This window comes from Scophthalmus maximus, chromosome 11, assembly GCF_022379125.1.
Source record: "Scophthalmus maximus strain ysfricsl-2021 chromosome 11, ASM2237912v1, whole genome shotgun sequence".
Taxonomy (NCBI): Eukaryota; Metazoa; Chordata; class Actinopteri; order Pleuronectiformes; family Scophthalmidae; genus Scophthalmus; species Scophthalmus maximus.
Window position 1 is genome coordinate 22,134,154 of NC_061525.1, and position 27,667 is coordinate 22,161,820.

General features: G+C 45.6%; 1 protein-coding gene across 1 annotated transcript; it reads right to left on the reverse strand.

Moving 5' to 3' along the window:
* On the reverse strand, positions 1-27,223 carry kcnj5 (potassium inwardly rectifying channel subfamily J member 5). The gene is made up of 4 exons (XM_035623897.2): positions 27,028-27,223; positions 14,096-14,178; positions 10,737-11,610; positions 1-1,075 (listed from the first exon to the last, which is right to left on the reverse strand). Exons 2-4 carry the CDS (start codon positions 14,156-14,158, stop codon positions 693-695), a joined length of 1,320 nt encoding a protein of 439 aa, XP_035479790.1. The 5' UTR covers positions 14,159-14,178; positions 27,028-27,223; the 3' UTR covers positions 1-692.
* Positions 27,224-27,667: the final 444 nt, after the last annotated feature.

The following is a 27,667-nucleotide window of genomic DNA, read 5'->3' on the forward strand; positions in this document are numbered from 1 at the left end:
TTGTGGTTGCCTTTTATAGAACAGCGTTCCTACATCTTCTCTTGCATATGCGAACTATAGAGGCCTTATATACTCCCTCCTAGGTGAATGGGCTTTCAGAGACAGAATAATAACGACACTGACAGCGAAAGGAAATAATCATCTCCCCGCATTTTTAAAATTTTTCTTTTTTTAGAAATGATCCGTAACAAGGGTTCCGTGAGCACGCAGAAGCTGCTTGCCTGACACATTAGTCGAGTTATGAGACTCTGCTTAAATGAAGAAGTGAATTAAACACACTCTAAATTGAGGATATTGGAGTATCCATAATAAGCCCCATGGTACTCTCGTCATGGCTACCAGTTTGAGCTCAAGTTAAAGTTATACAACTTGAGCGGTAATAGCAGTAAGTGGTCGTTACGATTATAAAAAGACAACCTGAACCACCAGCCTTAAAGTGTAGATATACTGTAGATATTGTACGTGTGTGTCTGTGAACGGTATGCGTTTTCCTTACGTGACTACAAAACCAATCTATACTATAGATTGACACCCTAGTATAGGCGTATTGCATGAGTCGGGCGCTGGAGATGGATGTCTTTGCAATCTCCAAGTACTGCAATGGAACAAGCTGGCCATTGGCTAAATGAAGCGTGATACTGTCCCGTCCTTTCCCGTCCAGTCTTTTCTGGGTTTTCAGCTGAAGTGACAAATCAGTCAGGCATTCCATCAGCAAAGGGCGGATCCTCTAAAGCAGCAGCTAAGCCGTTAGTCTCTCCCCGAATGTCCGAATCTCTCTCCTCCGTGTCCTCGTCCTGGCTTAGTGGGTCCTGTTTGGACAGGCGGTCGAGGGGGTCAAACGTGTGAATGTTAGGTTCGGGGCTGAGGAGCGAAAGCTGAGGCAATAGCGGCCCCTCCCGAAGCTTAGCACCCAGCTCCTTGGCGCTGCAGATGGGGGTGTTGGTCTCGTAGACCTCGTGGAAGTTGTTGTAGTCTACCTCGTAGAAGCCCTTCTCCAACGAGAGAACCGGGGTGAAGCGGTAGCCCCAAAGCACCTCCGTGTCCAGGTAGGAACTCCGCGCCTGACACGTCATCCCTGTATGGACGCATGTGTCGCCGCGTACACAAGGACAGGACAGAGATGGGAAGAGGTGAAGGGAGAAAGCGAGAGAGCATCAGTTAATTATTCATGCTTATACAGGAACTGTACATTTTGAAAGCAATAATGTTAGTAGCCCCACTGATCTAAAAATAAGTTTTTCTTCTATTTTTTGGCCAATAAGCAAGTAGAAAACAAAAGAACAACACATTTGGCAGCCCAGTCTTGCAACTGCACTTGCTTGGAAAGGAGAGAAAAGACTTTGCCACAAGGAAGGTAAACTGCCGAAGGCAAACAAAGTTCTTGGTTTGGACATTTTTGAATTATTGCAGCGAAGCCACCGGTGTAACTAATGAGATGAATGATGGCTCGGTATCCCGGCAGCTTCATTAAGCCAGCAAACGCAACGCCAGACAAACTTAAACACAATGCACTCATTATTTCTGTCATTAATTACACTTTCCTACTTTTCGTGCAGATACTTAAATGCCAGGAGAGACCAAAAAAAGGCCTTTTACCAGAAAGGGTGAGATAGTTAACTATACAGCGAATGGCGTCTTTGTGAAACAAACACAATTGGGAACAACAGTAAGAAATACTCGCCATTAATCACAAATGACTGTACTGCGAGGTTTGATTCTTAGGCCCAGTGAAAAACAAGAGGCGCTTTCATTAGCGGTTAAGCTAGGCATAGCGTTCTCTCTTGGGGATTCGGTGTTAGCATAAATTATGTAAATACATTTTAATAACAGAGTGTATGCTGCTCTGTAATGCTAAAGCAAACCCATGCTTGAATTTTGTGGCAGTGATCGTGAAGAAATATGAGGAAGAAAGCTACATGTAGCCTACGACACAAAACTAGCATCTAACCTGTCCAACATACTCTCACTGGGAACATTAGGTAAATCTTCAAACGATAAGCTTCTTAAGCAGATGTATTGCCGTTAATTCCGCCTTCACAACTCTATGATATTAAGCTAGACTCCCACTCAGGAGCTTGGGCACGACCTAGTGAAGGAAACGGAATATTACTGCCACCTTTCAACCCTAGAGGTGAAGAGAAATTTGCTATGCGAAAGACAGATATGGGAGGAAACTGAAAACATTTAACTTGCCCTAGATAATGCTGCGTTCCACTATACCTCGGAAGTCGGAAGTCGGGGTTATAGTTCCACTATAATCTCGGAACTCTGAATTACGACCTCCGAGTCAGAAGTTGCAACTGGAACGCCCCCCCTCCGAAGGTCGGAGTAAATTCACCACCCCGACTTCCGAGCTCCGGGTTCAGTGGTATAATGGAACGCAGCATTGCTTCCTCGCGCGGCTGTTGTGTTACATAATGTGTTGTATGTGCACAACATCACCCCTAACACCAATCCTCTGTCTCCAAAATAGACGTAGATGCCAAATTTGATATGCCGTCTAATGTCATGGTTAGAGGAAGGGGGGTTTTTTGCAACTTTCTTCTGTTTTCCCTGTGGATACGAGTGGCCTAGTTTCCACATGTAAATTGCGATATGTTTGTTGTTTCTATGACTGGATCCTCAAAGACAATGTGGTGTCTTTTTCACTTCCTTATGTGAAGGGTCTCTGTACTGTCTGTTTAGGGGTTTGTGACACATTGTTTGATATGTTGGTTATTAAATTCTTAGTTTAGCTACTTTGCAGTCCAATTACATAAAGTTATGTTCTTTTCGTGTCTTGTCATATTAGCAGTTTGACGATTCCGGTTTTATAATTTCCACAAAGGCATTCGTCTCAATTCAGCAGCTCAGTTGCCTTTGTCTCAAAACATCTAGACGTTCGATGGAAGACACAGACAGTAATTTTAGTGACTAGCTGGTAAATACATTTTAAGAGCGCTTATTTCCAGAGGGATCGGATCAAAATGAACAGTTTTTTTCATATGACTGCATCGATTCACAAATAGGGAAAAATAATAAAGGCCCCCTCCAAGATTATTCATAGTTGGTTGCACACATAAGATCATAATAACATTGCAAATATAAATTACAATGCGTTGGAACAAAGTGAAAGGGAACGTAAATCAGAAAAATACAATATGTTAATGAGAATAGTTGTGTGAGTGAGACAGATACACATTTATACCACAATATCTGCTTTCTCCCAGCACATTTATTTTCCAGCCCCCCTCAGTCTCCCCTGTGCCGTGGAACTCAAGATGTCTTTAAAGCTGTGAAACTCCCCTCAGAGCGAAGCGAGGGATTTCGCACTAGATATTTGCTTGCCCGCAAAATGTCAATGTTCTGTTTTTGGAGATTGTACAAAAACGAAGCGTTGACAGTTCCCATAATTCTAACCCCGTATCACTGTTTGGTGGACAAATTTGAAATCTTCCATGCCACGTTAGAGTCTCTCTGCATCAGCCCTCTCATCCTGCCTCTTAGATAGAAAGATGAGCGGACGTATTTTCTTCAGCACTTTCTTCACATCAGGGAAATGGATAAGTGTGAGTGAGAGCACCGGCGTTTCTGGACGCCCAGCGCATCAGGCCGTAACTGCTTTGTCAAACACAACTATGGAGCGGCAAAGATTTTTCTTTGAAATATTAGTTCTATTCTTTTATCGGAATATTGAGGGCACAGTAATCTTTGTGTGAGAGCATGGTCGTATGGTAAAGTAAGATTGTGCATACAATAGTGAGAGCACAGTTGTGCACGTGACATTATGATATTACATGTGAATTCGATGCCTCTCAAGGTGCCTCCCGTATGTGGTTTTGTTACAACAGACACTCTGACTTGTCAAATACCGGGTATTTTAATTTCCATGTAGGTGTGTCCGTTCCAGGGTGCACTGGTATTGTGCATGCCGGTTTGCAGGCACATCAAAAAAGGAAAAGGGTCATCGGTGATACTGTTAGTTACACCTCTGCTTTAAACAATGTTGACAAGGCCAGAGTGTCATTGAAATCACATGCTGTCATTGCTATTGCTGCTGCTGTTGCTTTTCATGAGGCCCGCCATGAGGGCTCATGACCTCTGCATCCACCCGGAGACTCCGTCTAAGTTGCCCCGAGGGAACGTTTTTCCTGTCACTTACCAATCTCTACCACGCTGCTTGTTTATTTGTTTTTACACTTATTAGTCTTCAAAAATGGTCCACTGTCTGTCTGTAGAGTAGCTGTGGCTGTGACCGTTGTAAATGTGTTTTAATAATCCATCTACAGCAGAGATCATAAGTGAAAGATGTGATTGATTTACCAAATCATGCTATGAATACAGTTGCAAAGCAAAATGATCAATCGGCCACAAGTGGGCAAGCTGAGTCAAAAGGATATGGAGCAATGTTTCCTCCACAAATGCCTGCAGGAATAAGAAGGCAGAGAATGTGATCTTTCACAGCGCTCGTCATGTGTGAATGGATGGATGATGAATGGGACGTGTTAGGGTTTGTTCGATGAGTGCACGATGCGGATGGTGGAAGTGATGACTGGCCTTAATAAAGAAAATCAATGTGGTGGTGTCTGAAGGGAGTTGATAGATACTATAAGGAAACATGTGCTTCACTGTTTACCTGCATATCTCACGCCTTTTGCTGGAAACTGCTTTGCCGACCAGAGCTTGAGAAAAGATAAAAATCTAATATATCTCAAATCTCAATATTGAATGCCGGTGTTAATCCCCCGGGTATGAACCAGCCAGCAAACGCAAGAAGTCCAGCAGCGGAAGTGTTGAGGAGATAAGAAATGACAATGTTTCCCTCGTTCCCCCAACGGTCTAATAAAAATTGTGCGGATGAGCCGGGTCAGGAGAAGAGAAACAGACGACTACTTCCTCTTTTCTTGCTGCTGCCGCTTTAGCTTGGAGGCAGCGAGCAGCTTGGGTTGGAAGTAGCAGGGAGGGACACTTAAGTGTAGACTATACTACCATAAAAAGAATAACATACGTAAAAAAAAAAAAGGATATTGACACAAAAAACAGGCAAAGGGAAAATCCCGCGACACAAACCGTGGTTGCACAACATGTGACTCAAGCGCCTCCAGTTGACCAAACGGAGGATAAGGCCATGGAGGAAATAGATCCAATTTGATGTGCTACATATACTCTTTCTGTCAAACGTCCGTCATGTTGCAGAATCTGCTGCCACATCTCTGGGGCGTCATTGTTCTCCGCTGTGCGAGACCCATCTTTGCCTTGTCGTTGCATTCAATCCTTCAGATGAGTACCAGGAATCGGCCGAATCATTTTCTTTTACAACACAGAAGTGGTGTTGAAGTGTGAGTAAACTTTGTCCACTTTGCTTTACCTATTAAATTGTAGGATAAAATGTAACTGTAGAAATAGAAATGTCACAGTTGTTGTTGAGGTCTCCTACAGCAGGTGTAGGGGGGGGGGCCAGGTCGGGTTTGCGTCAGAGATTAAGGCATATCTTTGCGTGTTGGATCTCATAACATGTCTGGATCCACGCATTACTATTAATCTGTGTTGATCTCACATTCAAAAAGCGGGATCTTTGAAGGATTTTGTCCCCATATTGATCTTATAGGCAGCATTAGGTGTATAAGACCTACAAGTCGGCCTCAGAAACAACAGTTCACTGTGTCTGTCTCTCGCCGTGAAGGCACTGATAGGGCCCAGACGCCATTGCCATAGCAACCAAGGTTGTAGCACAGACTCTGCGCTCGTGTAGAAGAAGATGTGAAACCAAGTCTCTGCTTGAGGGAGTAAACACTCGAATAAGATGGCTGCCTTTTCAGGATCACAGTCTTCACTTAAGAGAGAATCTACTGTAAGTATATACAGTGTGACTTGGAATAACGTAGGTTAATGTCGGACCCACTACGATCTTCACACACGGAATGGGGGAGACGCCGTGGTGCCATGGAGAATAACCTTATTTGTACATATCAAGTAAGTTTCACGTTAGCACTGTGTGGGTTCAAATCCACCCTGCAAGCAAGGTTACCTTCGGAATTAGGTGGCGTCACACAGAGTATTGCTCATCTCTATTCTTGGCCAAGCTTCAATAAATCCATCTGGCTCTCATGCATCGTCTTCCACCAAGAGCTAAGCAGCCTTACCGATTTCAGATATCACTCCTGGACGTCAAATATGAACTCTTGACACACGTTGCATTCATGTTGTATTCTGTTCCTGCTCAGATGGCTGACTGTTGTTATTGACTACAACTACGTACATCCTCAGTGGACCATAGTGACAATTTTGTAGTAGAAAGCAGCTGAGTTATAAATATTGTGATGTATTGTTAATGTTAATAATCTTTTTTTTTTTTTTTTTCTGCAGTTCTAGTTTGTCCTTTTTTAGTTCCCTTCTTCATTTACCATCCTGTGCTGACTAAACTTATAATTTGACATTTAATTTGAATACTGGCGAGTCAAACCTGATTCATTCAGAGATGCACAGGGCTTATCTTATGACTGTTTTTTCTTTTGGGGATCTGTGGCTAAATTAAATTCAGCAAGGACAGTCTAGGAGGACAGAGGCCGACGATGATAAGAAATGTGTGTGGGGGGGGACTGGGACTCTAGAAGCCATTTCCAATTGTCTCTAGATGGCACATTCCAACATCTGATGGATGGTTACAGACAAGTGGAGGTTCTAGACCTCTGGAAAAATAGAGCCTTGTGGCTTTATATTCATTAGGCCTGTTTTGGAAATATTTATATTTGGAAAGACCCTGCATTTCATGCATACTGGTAATTAAGATCTCCAAATTACGAAGCCCGGGAATAGACATGGAAGTAAAACAAATATAAGGTTGAAAACAAAAGAGATGTACTAACTTTCATTGTGCTTCTGGGTGAGTTCAGCACGGCACGGAAACCGAAAAACAAGTCGAGGTTTATAGAGTTTAATTTGAGGTTGGCCTCAAATATGAAGTAGACAAAGTTTTAATGTAAGTGAGATGACTTGGTGCAAGGGAATACTCTTGTCGCAAAGCGTATTGACCTGGCAAACCTGGTTGAATTCATAAGCAACCAACTGCAGTTACGTTACAGTTTTTGAAAGATCTTGCAAAAGTTCTTTTCGATTTAAAAAAAACCTCCTCTATGTGTTCGTACCGTATGATCCTAATATAATACAGCGACAACCACTTTTGTATGACGACAAACCTCTACAACTACTTTTGGACTCGAGGCGTTTTCCTGTAAAACCCCAAAAAATTCCACTGACGACGCCGCTATTTACACATCAACAATAATGATTCAAGATGCTTTGTGCACTCTAAGAATTGACATTCAGCAGGTCTTATTTTATATATAAATAATGGACTGTAAAGGAAATAGGACACGAAGCAGCTTTAAACCTGCTATCCTCAGAACATACTTCTAAAATGAAAACAAGGACTGTTGTCGGCAACACCAACGTACATTCATGACCGGGCCGCTGGCACCTCGGAACAAGCGCCAGACACGAAACAATAAACTGCGCCATAATCGCTTTCTGTTTAGAGCTAAATATTACACGTGACTTTGTATTTCTTAAAGTTAAAATCGGGTCTGTTTTTTATGACATGACGTTCATTTTGCTGATGCTTATGGCCAAAGTGACTCACAATAATCGGTTACATAATTTTTTGTTTTAGCCAAGGAATCAAACCCACGTACCTCGGTAGCAAAGTCAGAAGTGTAACCCACTGAGCTATACCAGCTGCTTACAATAGTAAGTATGAAAAATATACATGCAGAGTTCATAAACATCTGAAGTCTGGAGTTTTCTCAACTATTTGGATTTGTCATATTGGAGGATTCAGTTTGGTTGCTAAGATGATTAAGAAGTGTCTCTATCCAATTAAATCCTTTCTGAAATGTTGACAACAGGAGATGGTTACTTAGAGTAAAGTATATTTTTTGTTATAGCATAAACTGATCCACTTGTGCAATTGTTTTGACTAAACTGTGGCTCGTTATTAGCATTTCTTGTATTTGCACTTGATTTCCAAAAATCTTAGCTTTAAATATAAGAATTTAGGAAACTGGCAGTAAAATTAAATATTCAGATGGATTGGTCGATTAAATCTTTTAAGACCAAATGAAATAATTTATAGCGTTGTGTCGGAAACTACAAAAACAGTGTATCTACCATTAATTTGAATCTCTTCCAAACTATGTCAGCTCGCAGTCACTGATATACCATTGAGGTCAAACTGATTATATATTCATGACCATAAACTAGACATTGATTTTTCAAGCATATTTTCTTTCTGTTAAGAGAATGTATTTGAGTGTATATACCAGTATAGGCTGCTTCTAGTCCATGTATTTTTGAGGCCGCAATGTTTACCCTCCAACTTTTACTTTATTTTATAGAAAGAATTTCATAAATGTACCGTATGTTTCCCCAGGGGTTACCTCTGTACTATTTTAGAATATTAAAATCATATCCCGCTGGATCAGATATTTACATACCGCAGTAATGGCCCCGTCCTGACTCATTTATATCCAACTACGTTGGCAGCACATTCATCAGTTTTGAATTAGCAAAGCGAGTGTGCTTAGTCAGCTTTAGGCTTCTGACCTCAGAGCCTTATATCTCCATTAAAAAGACATAATTATTGTAAATTAGTAGCCTGACTGCCTGCAGCCGCGTGCCCTTCTTTAACAGCTTAAAGGACGCACTGTGAATCACTGTGATAACTTCATGACTTGCCCTTGTTTTATAAGACTTACTCATAAACATGATTTTGAGCTGATGGCACGCTACAGCAAATGACACATTGGTCTCAAAGACCAGAGCTGTAAAATGTGGTATTATGCAATTCAATTTTCTAATTCTCTCCTCCCAAATCCCAAATGGGTATGACCCCAGGTATAAGTGATGTCAATGACAGGTTGAGATACTCTTCGTTCATTTGCCTGTGCTTGTTTACAGACCACAAAACGAATATATATATATTTCTTAATGCATAGACCATATCACAAATAAAAACTGGAATAATCAATGAATCAAATCAAATCAAATTAGTTGGACAGTTAGTTTACACAGTCAGTGAAGAACAGTGAAGACTTTACTTCTTCAAACAATGAAGAAGTAAAGTCATTGTTAACAAAGATGTGTTAATCAATCTTTGTTAACTGCTAGTTTTTGGGTGTCAATTTCTGGTATATTCAATTGCAATTAAATGTCAAGATTTAAGCAAACTTGGAAAATGTGAATATAAAATATGAAAAGATGAAAAATAGCTTCAGCTGTTGTTTGATTCCCAGGCTATCGGCCCGTGGCCTGTTTTGTAAGTCCCGTTGAGGTTAACAGGGGACACCAGTCCGGGGGGGTGGGGGGTTGGAGGATGGTCGGATTGGTCCGTTGCCTAGCGGTCAAGGGCAGTGACGACACAGAAACCCTGCACGATGCCATGCATGGTCTCTGCCGTGAAGCGAAAGGTGATTTAGTGCCTGAGTCAAGTACCCAGCAGTGTGCGCAGGAAGCATGATGATTACTGGTGCTAAATAAATAAATAAATAAAAATCAGAAAAGAAATAGAGCAGAAATGCTCAGATGCATGCAAAGCAATGCCTGACTGCTTTAGGGAGCTTGGCGTTTTGTACGAGTCTTTTTTATTTTATTTTTTTTAAACGACAGTTGTGCGCAGGGGGACTGAATAATCACAGTCATCCGGCGCAATGATATCCAATAAAAATTAATTAGAAATGTGTATAATGCATTGCATTTCAAATGAGGCCGATTATAATTAGTCCTTGAAACAAAGGCCAATCAACAATGCAGCATAGGCATACGCACAATAATTGGATCAGCCAATGCCCCAAAGAAAACAGGTTAGAACAGCAAATGAACAGCTGTAAAGGTGTTTGTATTCACCACACGTCAACGGGTGTTTGGAGTCCTGATTTTATAGGTGAAGGATGTAGTTTTCCTCACGCAGCCCCTCGAACTATTCCGGGGAAACAGGAGCTTTGTGGAACTTTACTGAACCACCCTGGTCGCGTCTCCCTCATAAATGTAACCGGCCCGGGGCACTTTTTTCAGGACTGCTTGGCCTTTACCCAAAACACAGACCAGCTGTGTGGGTAGTTACACTTCCTTCATTTCGAAATAAACAATATCAAAGACGCAACCTTGACGCATAGCAACAGCGGGAATGCGGGCCTGCGGCGACCACACGGAAACATTTGTAGGCAGAATTTGATCAGCTTTCAATCATCATGTGTCACTTGAGGTCACAGACACTGGAAGTTTGTATGAAATAATTAACATAATTCACCTTCCTCCAAAAAAAAGCTACTCTTATGAAAGTTTTGAAATGATTACAATTAAAACCTGTACTATTTAAATAGAAAAACAGATATGCATTAGTATTATTTATGTCTTACTTACGAGAGTTGATTACCTGTTAATGTTAGTCTCTCTCTCTCTTTCCATCCATTATAATATTATCTTTTGCAAAATGCAGCACTCACAGGTACTCACTCCCGCTCCTCCTCTCTTTTGAGCAGCGCAACTTTCCATGTGAGCCTCTTCTGCTTTTTCCGTCCACTTAATCCATCCGTCCTCCCTTTCCACCCACTCAGCTCGCTTCCTGCATCCAGCAGTTCATCAATCTCTGACTCTCTCTGTCATCTCTCTGTCGTCCATACATCCCCTCATTCCACCTCTATTTGTCTTTATCCCTTCCCGTAACACCCACCCCCACCCCACCACAGCACCCTGTTTCATACCTGTGGCCTCCACCATTCCCTCGAGGATAACCACGATCTCGAACTCCTCCTTCTCCATTTGTGCCAGGGACATCTCCCAGAAGGGGCTCTTCTCGTTGATCTCGTGAGAGATGATGAGCGGCGACACCAGGAACAGCCGGTCGTCGCCCGTGTCAAAGCCGATGTTGATGTCCGTCTGGTTCAGCGGGATGAACTCCCCCTCCTTGGTCTGCTGCGAGCGGATTAGCTTCGCGCGGATCGACGCCTCCACGATGTGAGAGTTCCTCAGGTCCCCCACACGAAACATCAGGCACATCTTGTTGTCCCGCACCGAAATGACAGCCTTGTGCGAGAACATGAGGGTCTCTGCGCGGTTCTTTGGCTGCGAGATCTTGACAAACATGCAGCCCACCATCATGGCGTTAACAATCGAGCCCAAGATGGCCTGCACCAAAAGCAGTATGATGCCTTCGGGGCATTTTTCGGTGATCACGCGGTAACCGTACCCGATGGTGGTCTCTGTTTCGATGGAGAAGAGGAAGGCCGAGACAAAGCTGTTGAGGTTCTCCACGCACGGGGTCCAGCCCTCCTCGTCGCCATGCACCAGATCGCCGCGGATGAGCGCTATCAGCCACCACAGGAAGCCGAAGAAAAGCCAGTTGACAATGTAGACCAGCGTGAAGATGAAGAGACTGAGACGCCAGCGTAGATCCACCAGCGTGGTGAACAAGTCACTGAGGTAACGGTAAGTCTCTTGCACGTTGCCGTGATGGACGTTGCACTTGCCGTCCTTCTGCACGTACCGCTGACGTGGCTTCTTCGTCGGGTCAGAAATCAGGTGGGTTCGCTCCGTCGAGATCTGGGCCTCCCGCAGGTGTTTGGGAAGCTTCTTCACCTGCACGGAACAGGAAAAGGTACAGAGGGAGAGAGAAGCAAAATAAGGATAAAGAGCTGAAAGATTACGGGCAAGCAAAGAAAGAAAGAGGAGAAGAGGGCAAGAAAATATTGTCAGTTAAGGCTTTTCTCCACATGGGTGTACTTCACGCTAGCCTCTCTAACTCCTTAGCTGTTGTAAGCATTGTAATATTCATATATGTATGTGTCTTGTAGTTGAGACAGACATTCAATTTACAGAGGAACAATAATGAAGAGCTTCCCGACTCTTCTCGATGTCACCCGTTGGTTTGTGAGCTGCCATTTTGACCAGCGCCATCTCGGCTTTTTTGCTACCGGACGTAGGATTGAGGGTGAGTCTGACTGAGAGCTTGTCCACCGCGCGCCTACCTGCACCTGAGACCATCCTTGGTGGTGTTGCTTGTAGTTACTGGGTAACCGTCTAAATGATGCAACAAAAATCTGACTTTACTGCAGTCAAAGAGCTCGAAGCTGTTTTTTGGACAAGACTGCTGACCTGTCTGCATTTCAGAGTAATGTCAGTGCATGCATTCGCCTGCCGGGGTGAAGCCCTGCTGAAATTAGTTAGGAGTGGAAAATAACAACTCTTACACTATATTGACTTTATATCATGTTTTGTGTGATTTTTCCCCCCAGCCCTTGTAAAACCACACATCTCTGTGATGCTGGCAGGAAGCTGTTATAAAGTTGCGCAGTACACATTGAATTTGTACCGTAGGTGTCATTGTATGTACATAATATACAGTATACTGGGAGAAAGTGAAGCAGGGAGTAAGGACATAACAAGAACACATCGATGCCCAGGTCTTTGTCTATGCTGGCCGGGCTCCAGCTAGACGATCTGGCTCCACAGCTGTGCCCTGCCTCCCTCCCCCGTCCCCTGTGCTCCCTCCCCTCGCACCCTATGGGACATTGGCAGGCCTGGATAGGAACAGATCTTCCAATCTTTTCCCCAATAGACCCTCGTGGCGTCCTACAAAAAGAGTGGCATATGCCTGGGCACATAAGTAGTACAAAAGTATATTTTCCCTTATGTACAACAACAACAAAACACACAGTGACAATGCCAAGCAGCTTGGCTACGTATTCCTGCAGGGCCTGCGTGAAAATGTCCTTCGGCTTGGCCCTCTTCTTGGACCACACACATACAGAAGGAGGACAAAGTTGTAAGGCACCTCTAAAATCAGATGACGGACTCTTGGCAGCACACTGACACTTTCCAATCTGAGCCGATAATTGAAAGGCATTGTGTCGCAGCACGGAAACAGCTCATAATCGGACACCTGTGATCCACCCAGAGTGGTGCTCACATCACCAGGAAAACTTACAGCGGGGGAGGAAGGACTGATCTAAAGGAACTACATACAATATCCTCCCATCGCTTTCGATTGTAGATCCGTGGATAATAAAATCCGTCCAACGGGTTCATTCAGGGGTTTCATTAAAATGTCAGGTGCAGTTTCAGCTGCGGCCCTGCGTGTAGGCACATGCCTGCCAGGCGTGACTGCGTGTGTACTGAGTATACAGATATATCGATTTTGAAGTGATCCCTGTTCGAGGAACGTTTCGACAAAGAGGAATTGAAAGACAATGCATATTGACCCGCCTTGCAATTAGTGGCTTGATGACAATGCACTCACTGAATGTCACTGGGCTCCCTTATTACCAACTCTACTTCGGGATATTGGATATATATCACAGTCAGTCAACGTTTTTTTCTTTTTTCTTTTTTTAAGGTCAAGAATTTCCACGGACGAGATCCGTTCATGTGCGCAGCTGTTTAAATGTGTTGTTTAATCTGCACTACGCCGGCTGTAGGCCGCCGAAATAGACCCATTCATTTCCACACTTTGGGGCTGGGGGTTCACTTAGTGATAGATGAAGCTGTCACACGCAGTGTCGCACAATCTTTGGCCTTTGTAGTCAATATGTTCCCCTGGGGGGATGCATGGGTGGTGGTGCATAAACAGATTCATTAGTTCTCCCTGTGTGGCAGTGGTAAGTGGTGGCTGTTTTCTCTCCTTTAGCCTTTTTCTGGTCGCGCCTGGATCGACAGTATATGTTCCAATCAACAGGAATATCAGGACTGATAACCGGTATGACGGCACCATCCGTTATTGGGGTTGCGCGAGAAGGGCGGTTACGCTCTGTGGGGCTTTATCTGTAATCTCTACTTCGGATTTAATCTGCAAAGTATGTACGCCGTATACCTACTGCATGCCTAATTGCCATTTTATCCTCCTCATTCCCAACATTCTTGAAAGTTATCAGTCCAGTTTTCATTCGCACACACATACAGTATCTCTTTCCTTCATCTGCTTTCCCCAGTGAGCCCCCACCACGTCTCCCCCTTTATCCCACGTACAGTATCTCACGTCTCCCCACCCTTTTTTCTTTCCTTTTTCCCGTTGTTGATATACGGTCGGAATTAACAATTGGGCCGATTAGGCGGCTTTGCAGTTTACCTGTGCAGGAGTGACTCCTATCTCCATGTTGTGGTCCATGAGGATTCGAGAATCTCCTGCCATCCTCAGCTGAAGCTCAACACCTACGGGACAGAAAAAAAGGACACAAGTGCATTAAATATAGGTTTTAAAACATACAAAAGGGCCTTTTGTTGGCATTTGCAGCAGCAGCAGGATGAGCTTCAGTTCATTGATCACCGACATCAAAATCAAAAAAGGTCAAAGCTACTCCGCCCTCAAACCTCGATGTACAAGCTTTAACCATTAGGCCTTTCAACCTTTCAACCCTCCGCCATCTAAATTCGACATCCGCTTTGAGAGGTACATACATTATGTCGACACTAACAATGTTCAGTGTAAACCCCCCAGACACTACTATTTTCTACCTGTCGTTTCTATTGTTTCAATTTGTCAATATGTCAATATTCTTTTTTTACAGCTGCCGTAATTAGAACCCACACAGAAACCTACGAGGGCAGTTTGAACTATATAAGCTTTAAAAGGCTTAGATCTCCATCAGAGTAAGATGTTTGCATTTATATTGGTTTTAATATTTTGTCTGTATAATTTGTGTGTAGGTTTTTGTCCAACAGGTATACTCAAAAAATAGGAGGGAACTGGATACTGACAACGGCATCTTGTGTTTACACTCAAGGAATAGGGTTAAATGTGATTAAGTTTAATTTGCAAACCATTTCTGTACAACTTTAACCAAGTTATAGAGAGAATATGTGCTCTCTTACAGTTTTACTCAATCGCAGTTAACAGGTAGGAAATAATTCCCTCAAACACCACATCTTTTGGTCAAATTAATAAACGATTTAAATCAATCATTACACAATAAACAATGAAATACAGCGATCAATATAAAGCAGTTCAGCCTTAGTGTAATTTGTGCCATTTGTTACATTATTATAGAATGTGCCAAAAAGGCAAGCGAGCATATCGATCCATTATCTATACCGCTTTTTTGTCAACAAGGGGGCTGGAGCCAATCCAAGCGAACACTGGGCGAGAGGCGGGGTTCACCCTGGACAGGTTGCCAACCCATCGCAGAGCCAACAAACAAACAACCAGTCACTCTCAAATTCACAACTATGGTCAATTTAAACTGTTGGTCTCCAAAAAACCTAAACCCAATATTCACGTCTATGGATCATGGGGAGGAAGCGGGAAGTACCACGCAGAACGGGGGACAACATATACTAACTCCCTGGATGTTTGGTTGTTCCGAACCTAGGGTTCGAACCTAGAACCTTCTCGCTGTGAAGCGACAGTGCTAACCACCATATACCACCGTGCCGGCCAAGCAAGCATATCACGGCATAAACATATTCTATTCTCCCAAGAAGATTTTGCTTGAGATAAAACCCTACTTCACCCTGCACTTTTTAGATGCCCTTTTGAAAAAAAGTTTAAGAAAATGTCATTTTGTAATAAAGATTCATTCATTTGATTATGGCATGCAGGTCTTTATGTGTCCACGAACTGTCTTCGACACGTAAGACCTGCAGCGAGCATCCAGACTAGACACATTTGGACATTCGACACGGTTCAGCTTTTGTATGTAATTTGTGCATTTTGTACTCTTTGCTTTTGGCCGCTTTCATCCATGTTTGCAAAGAGCAACACAGAGGTGGCACCTTTTCTAGGTGGGCATAAAGAAGGGTTTGTGCGAAGGAGCTTCGAGATTCGTATGCAAGTCATTTCTAGCAGCTGTTAGTACAGTTGATGTTTTGGTGTGAACCTAATGCAAAAGTGTTAACAGTTGAAAGAGAAGACGTCCCCTGTGCTAAGAGGGCGACGATGGAGCCCAGTTTCCTTAAGTGTCTCTTAGTAATTGAGGAAACACTGCAAAAGGATTCCACTTTGACACATGTTCTGTTCTTTTAAGTGGAATCGGGAAATTCGCCACGATGCACGACATCATTAGCATATGGATTATAATCACATGCGTGACAATTAAATCCGAAGATTCATGTTAGTCGGAGCGACTACAAGGCTTTTCACATCCATAATATTGAGGTCAGTCAAAAGCGGGGATGTTATTTCTCTCAAAGCCCATATTATGACTCATTTCTAACTTGTTAACCGTCACGAGGGGACCGTTGCTAAATCGCATCAAACTTTCATGCAATTTACTCAAATGTGTTCAGTTTATTTAAATTAGTCTGCTGTGATTATTTTGTTAACATAATGTACAGTGAAATATCAAAGCATCTTTTCCAGATGGATTGGTAGGACGGTTTGTGCAGACATTCACGGTTCGAAGAGGATGAATCCTCCTGGCTTTGGTAATTTCTTGATTTTGTGGTGTTTAGCACCACCCTGAGATTGATGTTGTTGTTTTTTTTTCTTCCATAAAATCTATGATCCCCAGATGATCACTGTATGTGTAAAAAAAAAAGCATATTTATCCCCCTACCATAATTTTGTTAAAATATTAATCCAGTAGCCTACTTTGTTTTGTGTTTAGTGCTAATTAGCAACTAAAATAATCATTGAAGATAAAATAAGATAATCCATTATTCCGAATTGTTCCAGATTATTTCATTTCATCTAACTACTAAGATCTTGCTCCTAAATAAAAGAGGTAACATGGTAAATATGACACCAGCTCAAAATGAACATGTTTTTTGCCACGTGTGCATGTTAGCATGATAGCATTAGCATTTAGCTCCAAGCAATTGTTATGGAACAAACATGCCAAATCACAAAATGTTTCTATTGAATATGTCTACATAATGTTCACTGACCACATATCAGCTGCTTGCAGCAACTTAAGACATATATGAAGTTTGGATGTATCGATGTTCACAGCACCAGTTAAAGTTGCATCACGAGACAGGAAATGCGTTAATAATAATAATACATTTTATTGATAGAGCACTTTTCATTGCTAAAAGCAATCTCAAAGTGTTACAGAGTAAAAAAAAAAGAAGGTAAAAATAAAGAAAAAAGAAAAAAGATAGTTTTAAAAAGAAAAAACAGCGGTAAAAGAAAAAGTACAAGATTTAGGCGAATGCTCGTCTAAAAATAAAGGTTTTTAGGCCCTTCTTAAAAATGCCAGTTAGCCAAAATTACATTAGCCACTATATTTACTCATATTAAAAGCTCGGTATAATCACAAGCTCAGCATTCTGCATGTGGGGAACCACTATGATGACGATGGTGATGATGAAAGAAATATACTTGCTTTGTAGGCCCTTGAATATACTATAGACGAATATGAATTGAACAATAATGGTGCTGCAGTAAGGGATTAGCTGTTGGCTAACACACGGGAGACGACCAAGTGTCCACTGTCGGCTAATTTGGCTCGTAGCTGCAATGACGCAGGCTCAGCTGCGGCCCCAAAAATATTTTAGCCCCATCATTTTTTCCCAATGAAGAGGTTCGTCATTGGCCGCCTCACCAGTTGCTCCAGCTGACCACATGCAGACGAACGCATGCACACACACACACACACACACACACCTCTACATACGCTAACACCTCTGCTCCACCGCGTCTGTCCACATCATCCTGCAGATCGGAGACAGCGATTGCTTCTCAATGCGCCACAGACCGAGAAATAAATACTTAATACCAGTTCCCTAGTTTTTGGGTTGTTTTTTTTTAACGTCGCATTTAATCAAATACAAAATGAATGCACGTGTTATCTTTGTGGTTGTTTTTAGCTCGGCTGGATCAACTTGTAGGTGAGGCGCTGACAGTGTGCGACGTGTGTGTGTGTGTGTGTGTGTGTGATGTGATTTCTCTGCTCTCCGAGTTGCGTTTCCAAACGGATATTTTTAAAACATCTGTTGTGAGAGGTCCAAAGAGACGGGGTGGGGGAAGTAGAAAGAGAGAACACTTTCAATACCTCCTGAAGGATGTGGGATTTAATAATATAACAGCCACTGCTATTGTTATAGAGGTGTGTGTGTGTGTGTATGTGTGTGTGTGTGTGTGCGTGTGTGTGGCGAACCTTTGATAAAGCCCCAATTTTAGCAGCATCTCTTACGACACCTTCGGAGCGCTGCGAGACACGATTGGCTCACAGGGCCCCCAGGTGTCGTCTGAAGATGGGCCGCTCTTAATTTACTAGGAGAACAACGGACACACGGGGCCTTGCAACCAACCGAGCAAAGGGGAACACGGGGGGGTACATTTCTTTGGCCGTCGGTTCCCCCCCGGCCTTGACGACATCCAACATTTCTTTTTTGTCATCTGTCTTTGATGTTGCTCTGTTTGATCGCTGACGGGCAAGAGGAGGGAAAGCAAAAGCGAGCGGGGGGCGGGGGGTGGGGGGGGAGCGAGAGGACCAGCGTCACGAATCAGATCCACACAGGAATGTAGTGTTGACATTGATGGTCCAAAGCAAAGGGCAGCGCGACGTGACAGGCATCCGAGCAGCGGACGGACAGCAGAGGTGTCACAGATCCCCTGGAAAACCTCGCTGAACACATCCGGAGGAGGTCTCGCTCTCTTTTTCAAGGTTCTCTCATGAATTAAACATGTCTCCCCGGAGATTTTGTGAACTCCAGACCTGCGTGCGTGCGTGCGTGCGTGCGTGTGTGTGTGTGCGTGCGTGTGTGTGTTTTCGGTGCGTTCGTCTGCCGCAGCCTCAACGAGCCCCCAAAAATGAGAGGTGATGGAAAACGGATAACAGCTGGCGTGTTTTATCTCGGCGCTTTAAGAGGGTAACAAGCGTTTATCTTGTTAATGGGAGAGTGACTGGATCCTTTGGCTGACTCGTGTTTGTGTCCCGATAACAAGAGCACTCATACGTTGTGCTTGAAAGCCAAAAGGGGGGGGGGGGGGCTGCTTCCTCGGGGGATAATCTTACCAGCGCGTATATTTTCCGCATTCGCTGACGCTGCGTGCCGTAAACAATAATCTGTACACGGACGCAGCAAAATGGCCCCTTCTTCTTCTAACCTGTGCTATAATCCCCCACCCCTTCCCGACGGCCCAGGGCATGTCGCACGTGCTCTGTGATTTCGTTTTATACAATTTCAGAACTTGCGGAAGAACTCGTGTTGTCAGCCGCTCTGAAAGGTACGAGCTGGCCCCATCACTGCCCCCCCCCCCCCCCGATATAGACCTCCAAACAGATTAATTAACTGAATTATAATTTGTGCTTGATCAACATAATTGCATACTGTTTCATTCCTTAAATGACGTCTTTAAATTTCTCCATTAATGCGCTGGAGGAAATCAATTGAGCTGTCCTGGTGTCCGGCTTTGAAAATTTTGCACAGATGTGCTAGTTTTGCATATGATGGGAATGCGCCCCCCCCCCCCCCCCCCCCCGCTGCCTTCGGTTAGAAAACAAATAAAGGGAATAGAAGAACATGTGCAGTATTTTTTTTATATCTAACATATTGTCGTAAAAACCCTCAAGGCTCTCGCCCTTCGCTGGTGTTTTCACTTCTCCTCCTCCTCTTCCTCAGGTTGTAAACTCTGCCGCTGAGCGTGACTGGGTCACAAATGGGAAAAAGCAAGATGTTGCGAGCTCAGCAGTCCCCGCTCGGTTCAAACAATACAAATCTGGCTACTATTGGGTCCATAGATCTTGAGGTCAAAGCTCGCAGTTTTTTCCGTCGGTTCGTCAAATATACGATGCCGACGCTGGACGGACAGAGAAAAATAGGTAGGGAGAAAGGAAGGAAAGAGAGAAAGAGGGGGGAAGGAGGAGGAAGAGCGGCTACATTCACAGAATCACTGCGTCGGACAGATCGCGACTCATCTGCCCCGTCTCTGCTCCGTGGCCATGGAAGCGCTGGAGCTTTTCTATTTCCCTGCGGCCGTAACCCTCCTTCACTCCGCCCCCCTCGAGTGCAAAGCAACGAGTCATGGCTACTGGACCTGTCCTGATTATTGTCCCGGGCTAACATTGCCCCCCCCCCCCATGAAAATAACATGGCTTCATCCCTATCTCTGCTCACTCATGACACTTTGAGGTCGTCCGGGTCAAATGACTAAAAACGGCCCCAGCTAGTTTGGCTCCGGGCACGGCAACACACACGCGCGCACACACACACACACACGCTCACGCAAGTTCATACCATCCCTCCCTCCCATTTTCCCATTATGCCCGATAGTGAGCTGAGTGTATCCAGTTGTGTCCTTCTCATGGGTGACCTTCTCCGGAGTGACACTGCTGCACCGAGACGTCCGACTCACACTCGAGAAACAATTTCCCTAATGATATGTCGAACTCTCTCTCTGTCTGACAAACACACACACACACACACACACACACATCATTCTGTCCTGCCTGCCTCTTACAGTACATTTTGCACACGTCCCTGTGAGAAAAGGAAAAAAAGAGTACAGTTGTTCAAACCGAGGTCTGCTCTTCCGCCAAAAGAAAAAAAAGAAAAGACCAAGTGACACCCAAGAGTTTGCGTTGCTGTTGAAGTGGAAGTTGATGGGGATTAAAACCCAAACACCTACTGGAGCTGGAAATAACTACCCTCTTCAAACTCTTCCCGGTCGGAGGCGCGAGAGATGTGACGGGGCGAGACGTGAGATGCCAGAGGCCTGGTGGGCGGACATGCTCCCCGTGCACCCTGGCTCTTCTTCTTTTTCATTTTATCAGGCGCGCTTCTGTCGTTGCTGTGATGAATGGCTTTAGATGGCGGATATCCTACATGCCGCCGCTCAAGCGTTGACGGCGAAGTAAAAAAAAAGGGAAGAACAAGCTGCGATGAGAGAAATCCGCGGAGTGGAACCCGGCTGATATCTCAACGCACCGATTTGACGATCGTTTGCGAATCGGATAAACTCATACGACGAGTCCTCTGCGCCAAACGTCATTCAGGTTCATTGATCTGCCGCCTCGCCTCGCTGCAGAGGACAGGGGGGGGGAGGATGGGAGGCCATTAGCGGGGCGGGCGGGAAGGCGCGGGGCTGCAAAGTCAGGCGGCACACGCCGAATGCTGCGGGGAGCCAAAGGTCAAACGGCGTGGATTGGAATTCCTGACATGCTCAACCGTGTCCCCGTGCACGTCCCCTTTCGAGGAGCCTCCTTCTCCGCAGTCAGCACATACATACCGAGACGGAATGAAATGAGATTACGACCCCGCGGGGCCGCGCGTCGAAGAAATCCTTTCCGGACCCGTTCGTTTTCCTGCCAGAGCAGCCGGGTAACGAGCACACCCTCCGCTTTTCTGACAAAAGTGTCTTTTTTAGGCGACGATCTTAAACCTCCCGCTGCTGACGGCGGATGACACGGTGCGGATGACACAAATCGATAATCATATAATAACACCATGCTTGCCAGTCAGGTCTTATTAACTCACATGGAGAAAAATAAAGGCATCTCTCTCGTCCATGTGTGTTAATGAGCTGCAGACGTGCAGGGATGTGGTTCCCCTGGGTGACGAACACTCACGCTTCATCGATGCTTATGTAAAACCCTCCAGATGTATAGACCTGAATCCTGCAGCGAGACCCTGTGCTGCCACTGGCCAATTAGTGACTGCGGTTGTGATGTTTCTGGGATTAAAAAAGAAATCATACGAGAAATCAAACAATATCCAATATCTGCGTCGTGTACATGGTGCGATACAGCGCATAGATGAAGGGGGCGTGATGGGAACGCAGGAATATCCTGTGACACGATAAACCTGAACTCACATGATGTTAAAGAACCCCCTCCAGTCACGTTTTAGAGTATAGTAACCATCCACTCTCTCTCCCTCATTGAGGAATTCTGGGACTTTGAATATTCATGATGTGCAAATAACGCAGGCCCCGCCCCCGACAGCTGCCCACTCTAGGTTGACCGGGGGAAGAACATGCTCGACAAGATGGCTTGTGGTGACGTCGGCGAGATTCAGCCATAACACTTTCACGAACTGCTAATGCTAATGCTAACCGTCTGCTGACACACCTGCCGTCCTCTCGTGGATGCTAATGTTAGCGCTAACCGTCTGCTGACACACCTGCCGTCCTCTCGTGGATGCTAATGCTAGCGCTAACCGTCTGCTGACACACCTGCCGTCCTCTCGTGGATGCTAATGCTACCGCTAACCGTCTGCTGACACACCTGCCATCCTCTCATGATGCGCTGCCTCTGTTGCGCCGGAAGTTTCCGGTTTCTTCCAGCCTCACATTTGCATATTCAAGGGTGATTTGTTTGAATTTCAAATTGCAGAGAAGTGACACAGAAATCTCCTCCTCCAGGAGAGGAATGTGAAAACACCTCTATAGTGACAAGATTTGCTCGGATACTAGGTCCCTCTATACTTTCACTTAAACTGGCCCAACCCGAATGCTTTTTATTAGCCAGACACGAGACGGCGTTCACAACATCTCAGCCATTGTCTGTCGTGCGTAACAAAGGAGTCTTCGTGAATACGACGAGGGATTCCTCCTTAACTAAACTCACTCCTGATAAGGGCCGGTCTATAGCTTATCCCCCGCTAAAGCCAGGAGCAGGAGACACCAAATGGAAGATTTTACTAAGTACATCTTCCATTTCATTCTGCGTAACCTGCTGCCGACAGATAAGAGCACGAGCCGTGAGAGACAGTTAAACCTGGACATGGGAGATGTATACTGGAATGTGTTTTCACAGGTGTCAAATTGTAATCTGGGACAGATTCCGCCCCCGGTACAGTGTCACTGGTAGTGTCATTCCGTCCTAAACTAGACTACTTGAGCAGTTTGAGCAGTGGTTGCAGGTGAGCTCACTGAAAAGATGCGAAAGTCAAAATGGCCTAACTCTCAATTAGACAATTATACAGAATCCAGCTCCATGAAACTGCCAAGAGCTTGGAAATGACTTTTTTTCCACCATTATCTCTTGACCGTGCCAGTTCACACCAGGATTTGAGTTCATTGATTTAGGTTTTGGACGATAAAGGACCGTGTACAATAATAAAAAGAAAGAAAGAAAAACTCCTTTACCAGAGTTAGCCTAAGTTAGGCTCCCTTAGCGGGAGCGTGTCTGGGTTCCCTCATACCTATGTTCCCTAAACTTATGTTCCCTCAACCTATGTTCCCTCATCCCTATGTTCCCTCAACCTATGTTCCCTCATCCCTATGTTCCCTCAACTTATGTTCCCTCATCCCTATGTTCCCTCAGCCTTATGTTCCCTCATCCCTATGTTCCCTCATCCCTATGTTCCCTCAGCCTTATGTTCCCTCAACCCTATGTTCCCTCAACCTATGTTCCCTCATCCCTATGTTCCCTCATCCCTATGTTCCCTCATCCCTATGTTCCCTCATCCCTATGTTCCCTCAGCCTTATGTTCCCTCAACCCTATGTTCCCTCAACCTATGTTCCCTCATCCCTATGTTCCCTCAACCTATGTTCCCTCATCCCTATGTTCCCTCAACCTATGTTCCCTCATCCCTATGTTCCCTCAACTTATGTTCCCTCATCCCTATGTTCCCTCAGCCTTATGTTCCCTCATCCCTATGTTCCCTCAACCTATGTTCCCTCATCCCTATGTTCCCTCAGCCTTATGTTCCCTCATCCCTATGTTCCCTCATCCCTATGTTCCCTCAACTTATGTTCCCTCATCCCTATGTTCCCTCAGCCTTATGTTCCCTCATCCCTATGTTCCCTCAGTCCTATGTTCCCTCATCCCTATGTTCCCTCATCCCTATGTTTCCTCATCCCTATGTTCCCTCAGCCTTATGTTCCCTCATCCCTATGTTCCCTCATCCCTATGTTCCCTCAGCCTTATGTTCCCTCATCCCTATGTTCCCTCAGTCCTATGTTCCCTCATCCCTATGTTCCCTCATCCCTATGTTTCCTCATCCCTATGTTCCCTCAACTTATGTTCCCTCAACCTATGTTCCCTCAGCCTTATGATCCCTCAACCCTATGTTCCCTCAACCTATGTTCCCCTCATCCCTATGTTCCCTCGGTCCTATTTTCCCCTCATCCCTATGTTCCCTCAGCCTTATGTTCCCTCAACCCTATGTTCCCTCATCCCTATGTTCCCTCAGCCTTATGTTCCCTCAACCCTATGTTCCCTCAGTCCTATGTTCCCTCAGCCTTATGTTCCCTCAACCCTATGTTCCCTCAACCCTATGTTCCCTCAACCTATGTTCCCCTCATCCCTATGTTCCCTCGGTCCTATTTTCCCCTCATCCCTATGTTCCGTCGGTCCTATGCTCCCTCAACCCTGTGTCTCCTCAGCCCTATATTCCCTCAACCCCAGCGAAATGAATACGATAAGGACTTAGTGTGAACAGATTACAGTCAGTGGTTACCGAGGTGCGTAGCATCCGTACATATAGGCTTTGTATGCAACGTCCCTTTGTGTAAGAATAGGTGTGATGGACAAACAGAGGCGTGAGGCCTCTCTCCCAAGCAAACAGAGGAGGGGAAGGTTTTATTTGAAGCCGCATCTCCATGTACTGTTTCAACTTTATGTGCGACGGGACTGTATAGCGGGAAAAAAATACACGCGTCAAGAAGTCGCTGTCTAATCAGCGAGAGGGCCGGAACCGTAAATCTGGTACGAAAGCATCGTAGGTGACGCTTTAAAAAAAACACAGACGAACGCAGATTCACGAGGTCATAATGACAAGATTGTGCGTGAAATTGTATGCTGCTCATATCCGCCTCGTGGTCAATGTCGAGAGATTGGATTGTGTTCGTGTACGGCGCGTGAAGTGCATACGGGCTGTGCCTTTTTTTACATTATGCACAAAGTTATTCTTCTAGGGCGAAGGTGTACAAACAAGAGAGCTCAAGGGGAATAATATACATGACAACCACCCAAGGACATGAATAAAGCAGCCGCGTATAGGGTCTATCAACAAAATGCTGTATTTTCCGTGCAGTTCTCCGGCGAGCACGCACATTTTCCTGTGAGAAGAGTAAGAAGAAGAAAAAAAAAGGCTTCACGCCCGGCTAAGCTGTTGACACAAATGTGCCGCTGTGGAATTAGAGAATGTGGATCTTGCTTGACGAGCAGAGCCCCCCCCCACCACATCCCTCTTTGGACACACACACACACACACACACACACACACATTCTTGACTAAATAAACAGATCCAATTAATTATTCACAGTGTCTTCCCCTCAGAGGGAGTCTCTCCTTAGATCCCGCGGAGCATCACGTCGTCAACCCCTTTGGCCTCCTTTGTCCTCTTGTTAGGGAGATCAGGACTCGGGATTATAACGGAGCAGGAAGTGGAGAGAGAGAGAGAGAGAGAGAGAGAGAGAGAGCGGCGAGGTACCGAGTGTGCGGCAACAATGATGGTGCGGCGATAATAGTGTCAAAAGGCCATCCATCAAAAACCATTACGTATGAGCATGTTCGCACTCCCCCACTCGCAGTCTTGAAGCGGGCCCAACCGCGCTTCAGTCCTGGTGGGTTACAGTGATTGAAAAGTAACTTTGCAGGCAATAGGCAGGTTTTTCCACAGGAAATCACACTCTGGCACGCCGGGGCTGCTCCAATTCCTTTGGCTCCAAAGTACGGCGGCCCCCGAGCGCTCACAGCACCGCGACTGAGGAAAAGGCAGCGCAAGCAGACGGAACACAAGTCAATTAGGAGAAAACGTCTCCGTCGATTTGACAACGCGTGCGCAGCATTTAGAAAAACAGGCTGCGCATGGACGGCAACACGGCACATCAGAGAAAAGGCGCTGCAGTATAGTGTTTCCAGAGGACACTTGGAAGCGTTGCGCACGTCTGGACGATCAACAATGTTAAAATGACTCGAAAACACTTCACTTTTGATCTCATCTTCTAACACCACTGACAGGAGGAGAACTGTAACTAACCCTAACCCTAAATGCTCCCCCGAGAGAATGGGTATTAAAAAAAAGGCACGCCTCATCACTGACTTGACACAACCCCCCCCCCCCCCCCCAGGAAGGACACGGGACACTGTGCTCGATCAACGCGACGCCGCTCTCTCGTCCGTCCGCTGCGTCGCCATCAAAGTTTCACGGCCACAAAACTCCTGCAGAGTGCCCTGACCTGCGGCTGCAGGGGAAGCAAATAGAGGTGAGACGCTTGCAGCGGAACCGCGGAGAGTCTTCTCCCAGGGAATCAGTGTCAGAGGATTTGTTCCCTCGGTGTCTTGTCGGTGTAGCGTACAATATTCACTACGATATTCAAAAACCTGGCAGGAACCATCACCGTATACAAACACGCCCGGCGCCTCATCTCCGGCTCCTATCGAATGTGTAGGAGCGTGCGAGAGCTGAAACATGCAGCGCTTTTGTGTCAGTGCATGGTGTAAGGCCCCCCTCCTACACACACATACACACACACACACACACACACACACACACACTTTTTGTATCACACACATATAAATGCACACTCACTCTGGCTTTACTGCTCCTGCTCCTGCTCCTGCTCCTGCTGCTGATGCTGATGCTGATGCTGATGCTGATGCTGCGCTCGTGAAACTCCTGCATTGCAACCGAGAAGGACAACTACAGCTGTACGCACAGGCGGCAAACAGCCGGCGCGTCGACAGCCTCGTCTCTAGCTTTTGCGCCGGAGAAATCCATCGGCTTCCCGATCACCCTGCCCCCCACTGCGTGGCGCCGCCGGCGGCGGCGACGGTGATCTGTGCATCTCGCCGGTCGACACAGGATGATGGAGACGGAGGCGAGGAGAGAGTTCCTTGCTTCCTCTCACATCTTCTTCTCCCTATCTGTCCTCGTCTTGATGGCTGACGCTCACAATCTCCCTCTCTCAAGTAATAATACGCACTTTTTTTCCTTTCTCTTTTCCTTCCTATCGGGCAACCTGTACTCCAGATGGGCTTCGTGGCTGTGCAGTGGAACACACAATGCACTGCAATCGCAGCATGCGATGCCATCCGCGGACAAAATTGAGCAGCGGCAGCCAGCGCGCTTCGCGCATCATGCATCAGCAGCTTCCCTCTCCTCCCTTCCATCCTCCCTCATCTCCCGTTTTGCCTTTGTGTTTTTTTTTTTGTCCGAGGCTTACCTTGGGGTCTCTGCAGGAGTGGCCGGCGGGCTCCCTTCCAGGCATCTCACGGCTGCTGCTGCCTCTCCCCGGCGCTGCGCACTCCTTTCCCCCCTGGCTTTGTTCAATCGGCGAACAGCCCTCCTCCTGCTTCTCTCCTGCCGCCCAGCTCCTTCTGCTCTCAGCCTCTATCTCCTCACTGCCTGTGCATGTGTGAGCGAGCGAGAGAGAGAGAGAGAGAGAGAGTGGGTAGAGAGAAGATAACGAGGATGTAAATACTGTGTGTGTGTGTGTGTGTGTGTGTGTGTGCTTTCTACTGAGTGTTCCTCTCCTCTCTCTTCTCACTTCCACACAGACATTGGGTTCGACTTGTCTCTCAGGATTTGTGTGTTTATGGCTTTTTGTGCAGAGCATCAGCATCATTGCGTGCGTGTGTGTGTTAGTGTGTGTGTTAGTGTGTGTGTGTGTGTGTGTCAGTGTGTGTGTGTGTGTGTGAGTGTGTGGCTCCACCACATGCTCCTCTTTCCTCTGCTGCAAAGGCAGAGAGAGAGCTATATTCACAAAAGTCAAGGATACGGTGGAACAGTGAGAGGAAGGGAAAGAGGGATGAGTGTGTGTGTGTGTCAGTGTGTGTGTGTCAGTGTGTGTGTGTGTGTGTGTG

Excerpts from the sequence above, each read along its gene's own strand:
- kcnj5 (XM_035623897.2), bottom strand. The coding sequence starts at position 14,158 with ATGGCAGGAGATTCTCGAATCCTCATGGACCACAACATGGAGATAGGA. Across the intron at positions 11,611-14,095 it reads TAGGAGTCACTCCTGCACAG|GTGAAGAAGCTTCCCAAACA; the intron begins GTAAACTGCAAA and ends TGTTCCGTGCAG. Across the intron at positions 1,076-10,736 it reads GGGAATGGTGGAGGCCACAG|GGATGACGTGTCAGGCGCGG; the intron begins GTATGAAACAGG and ends GCGTCCATACAG.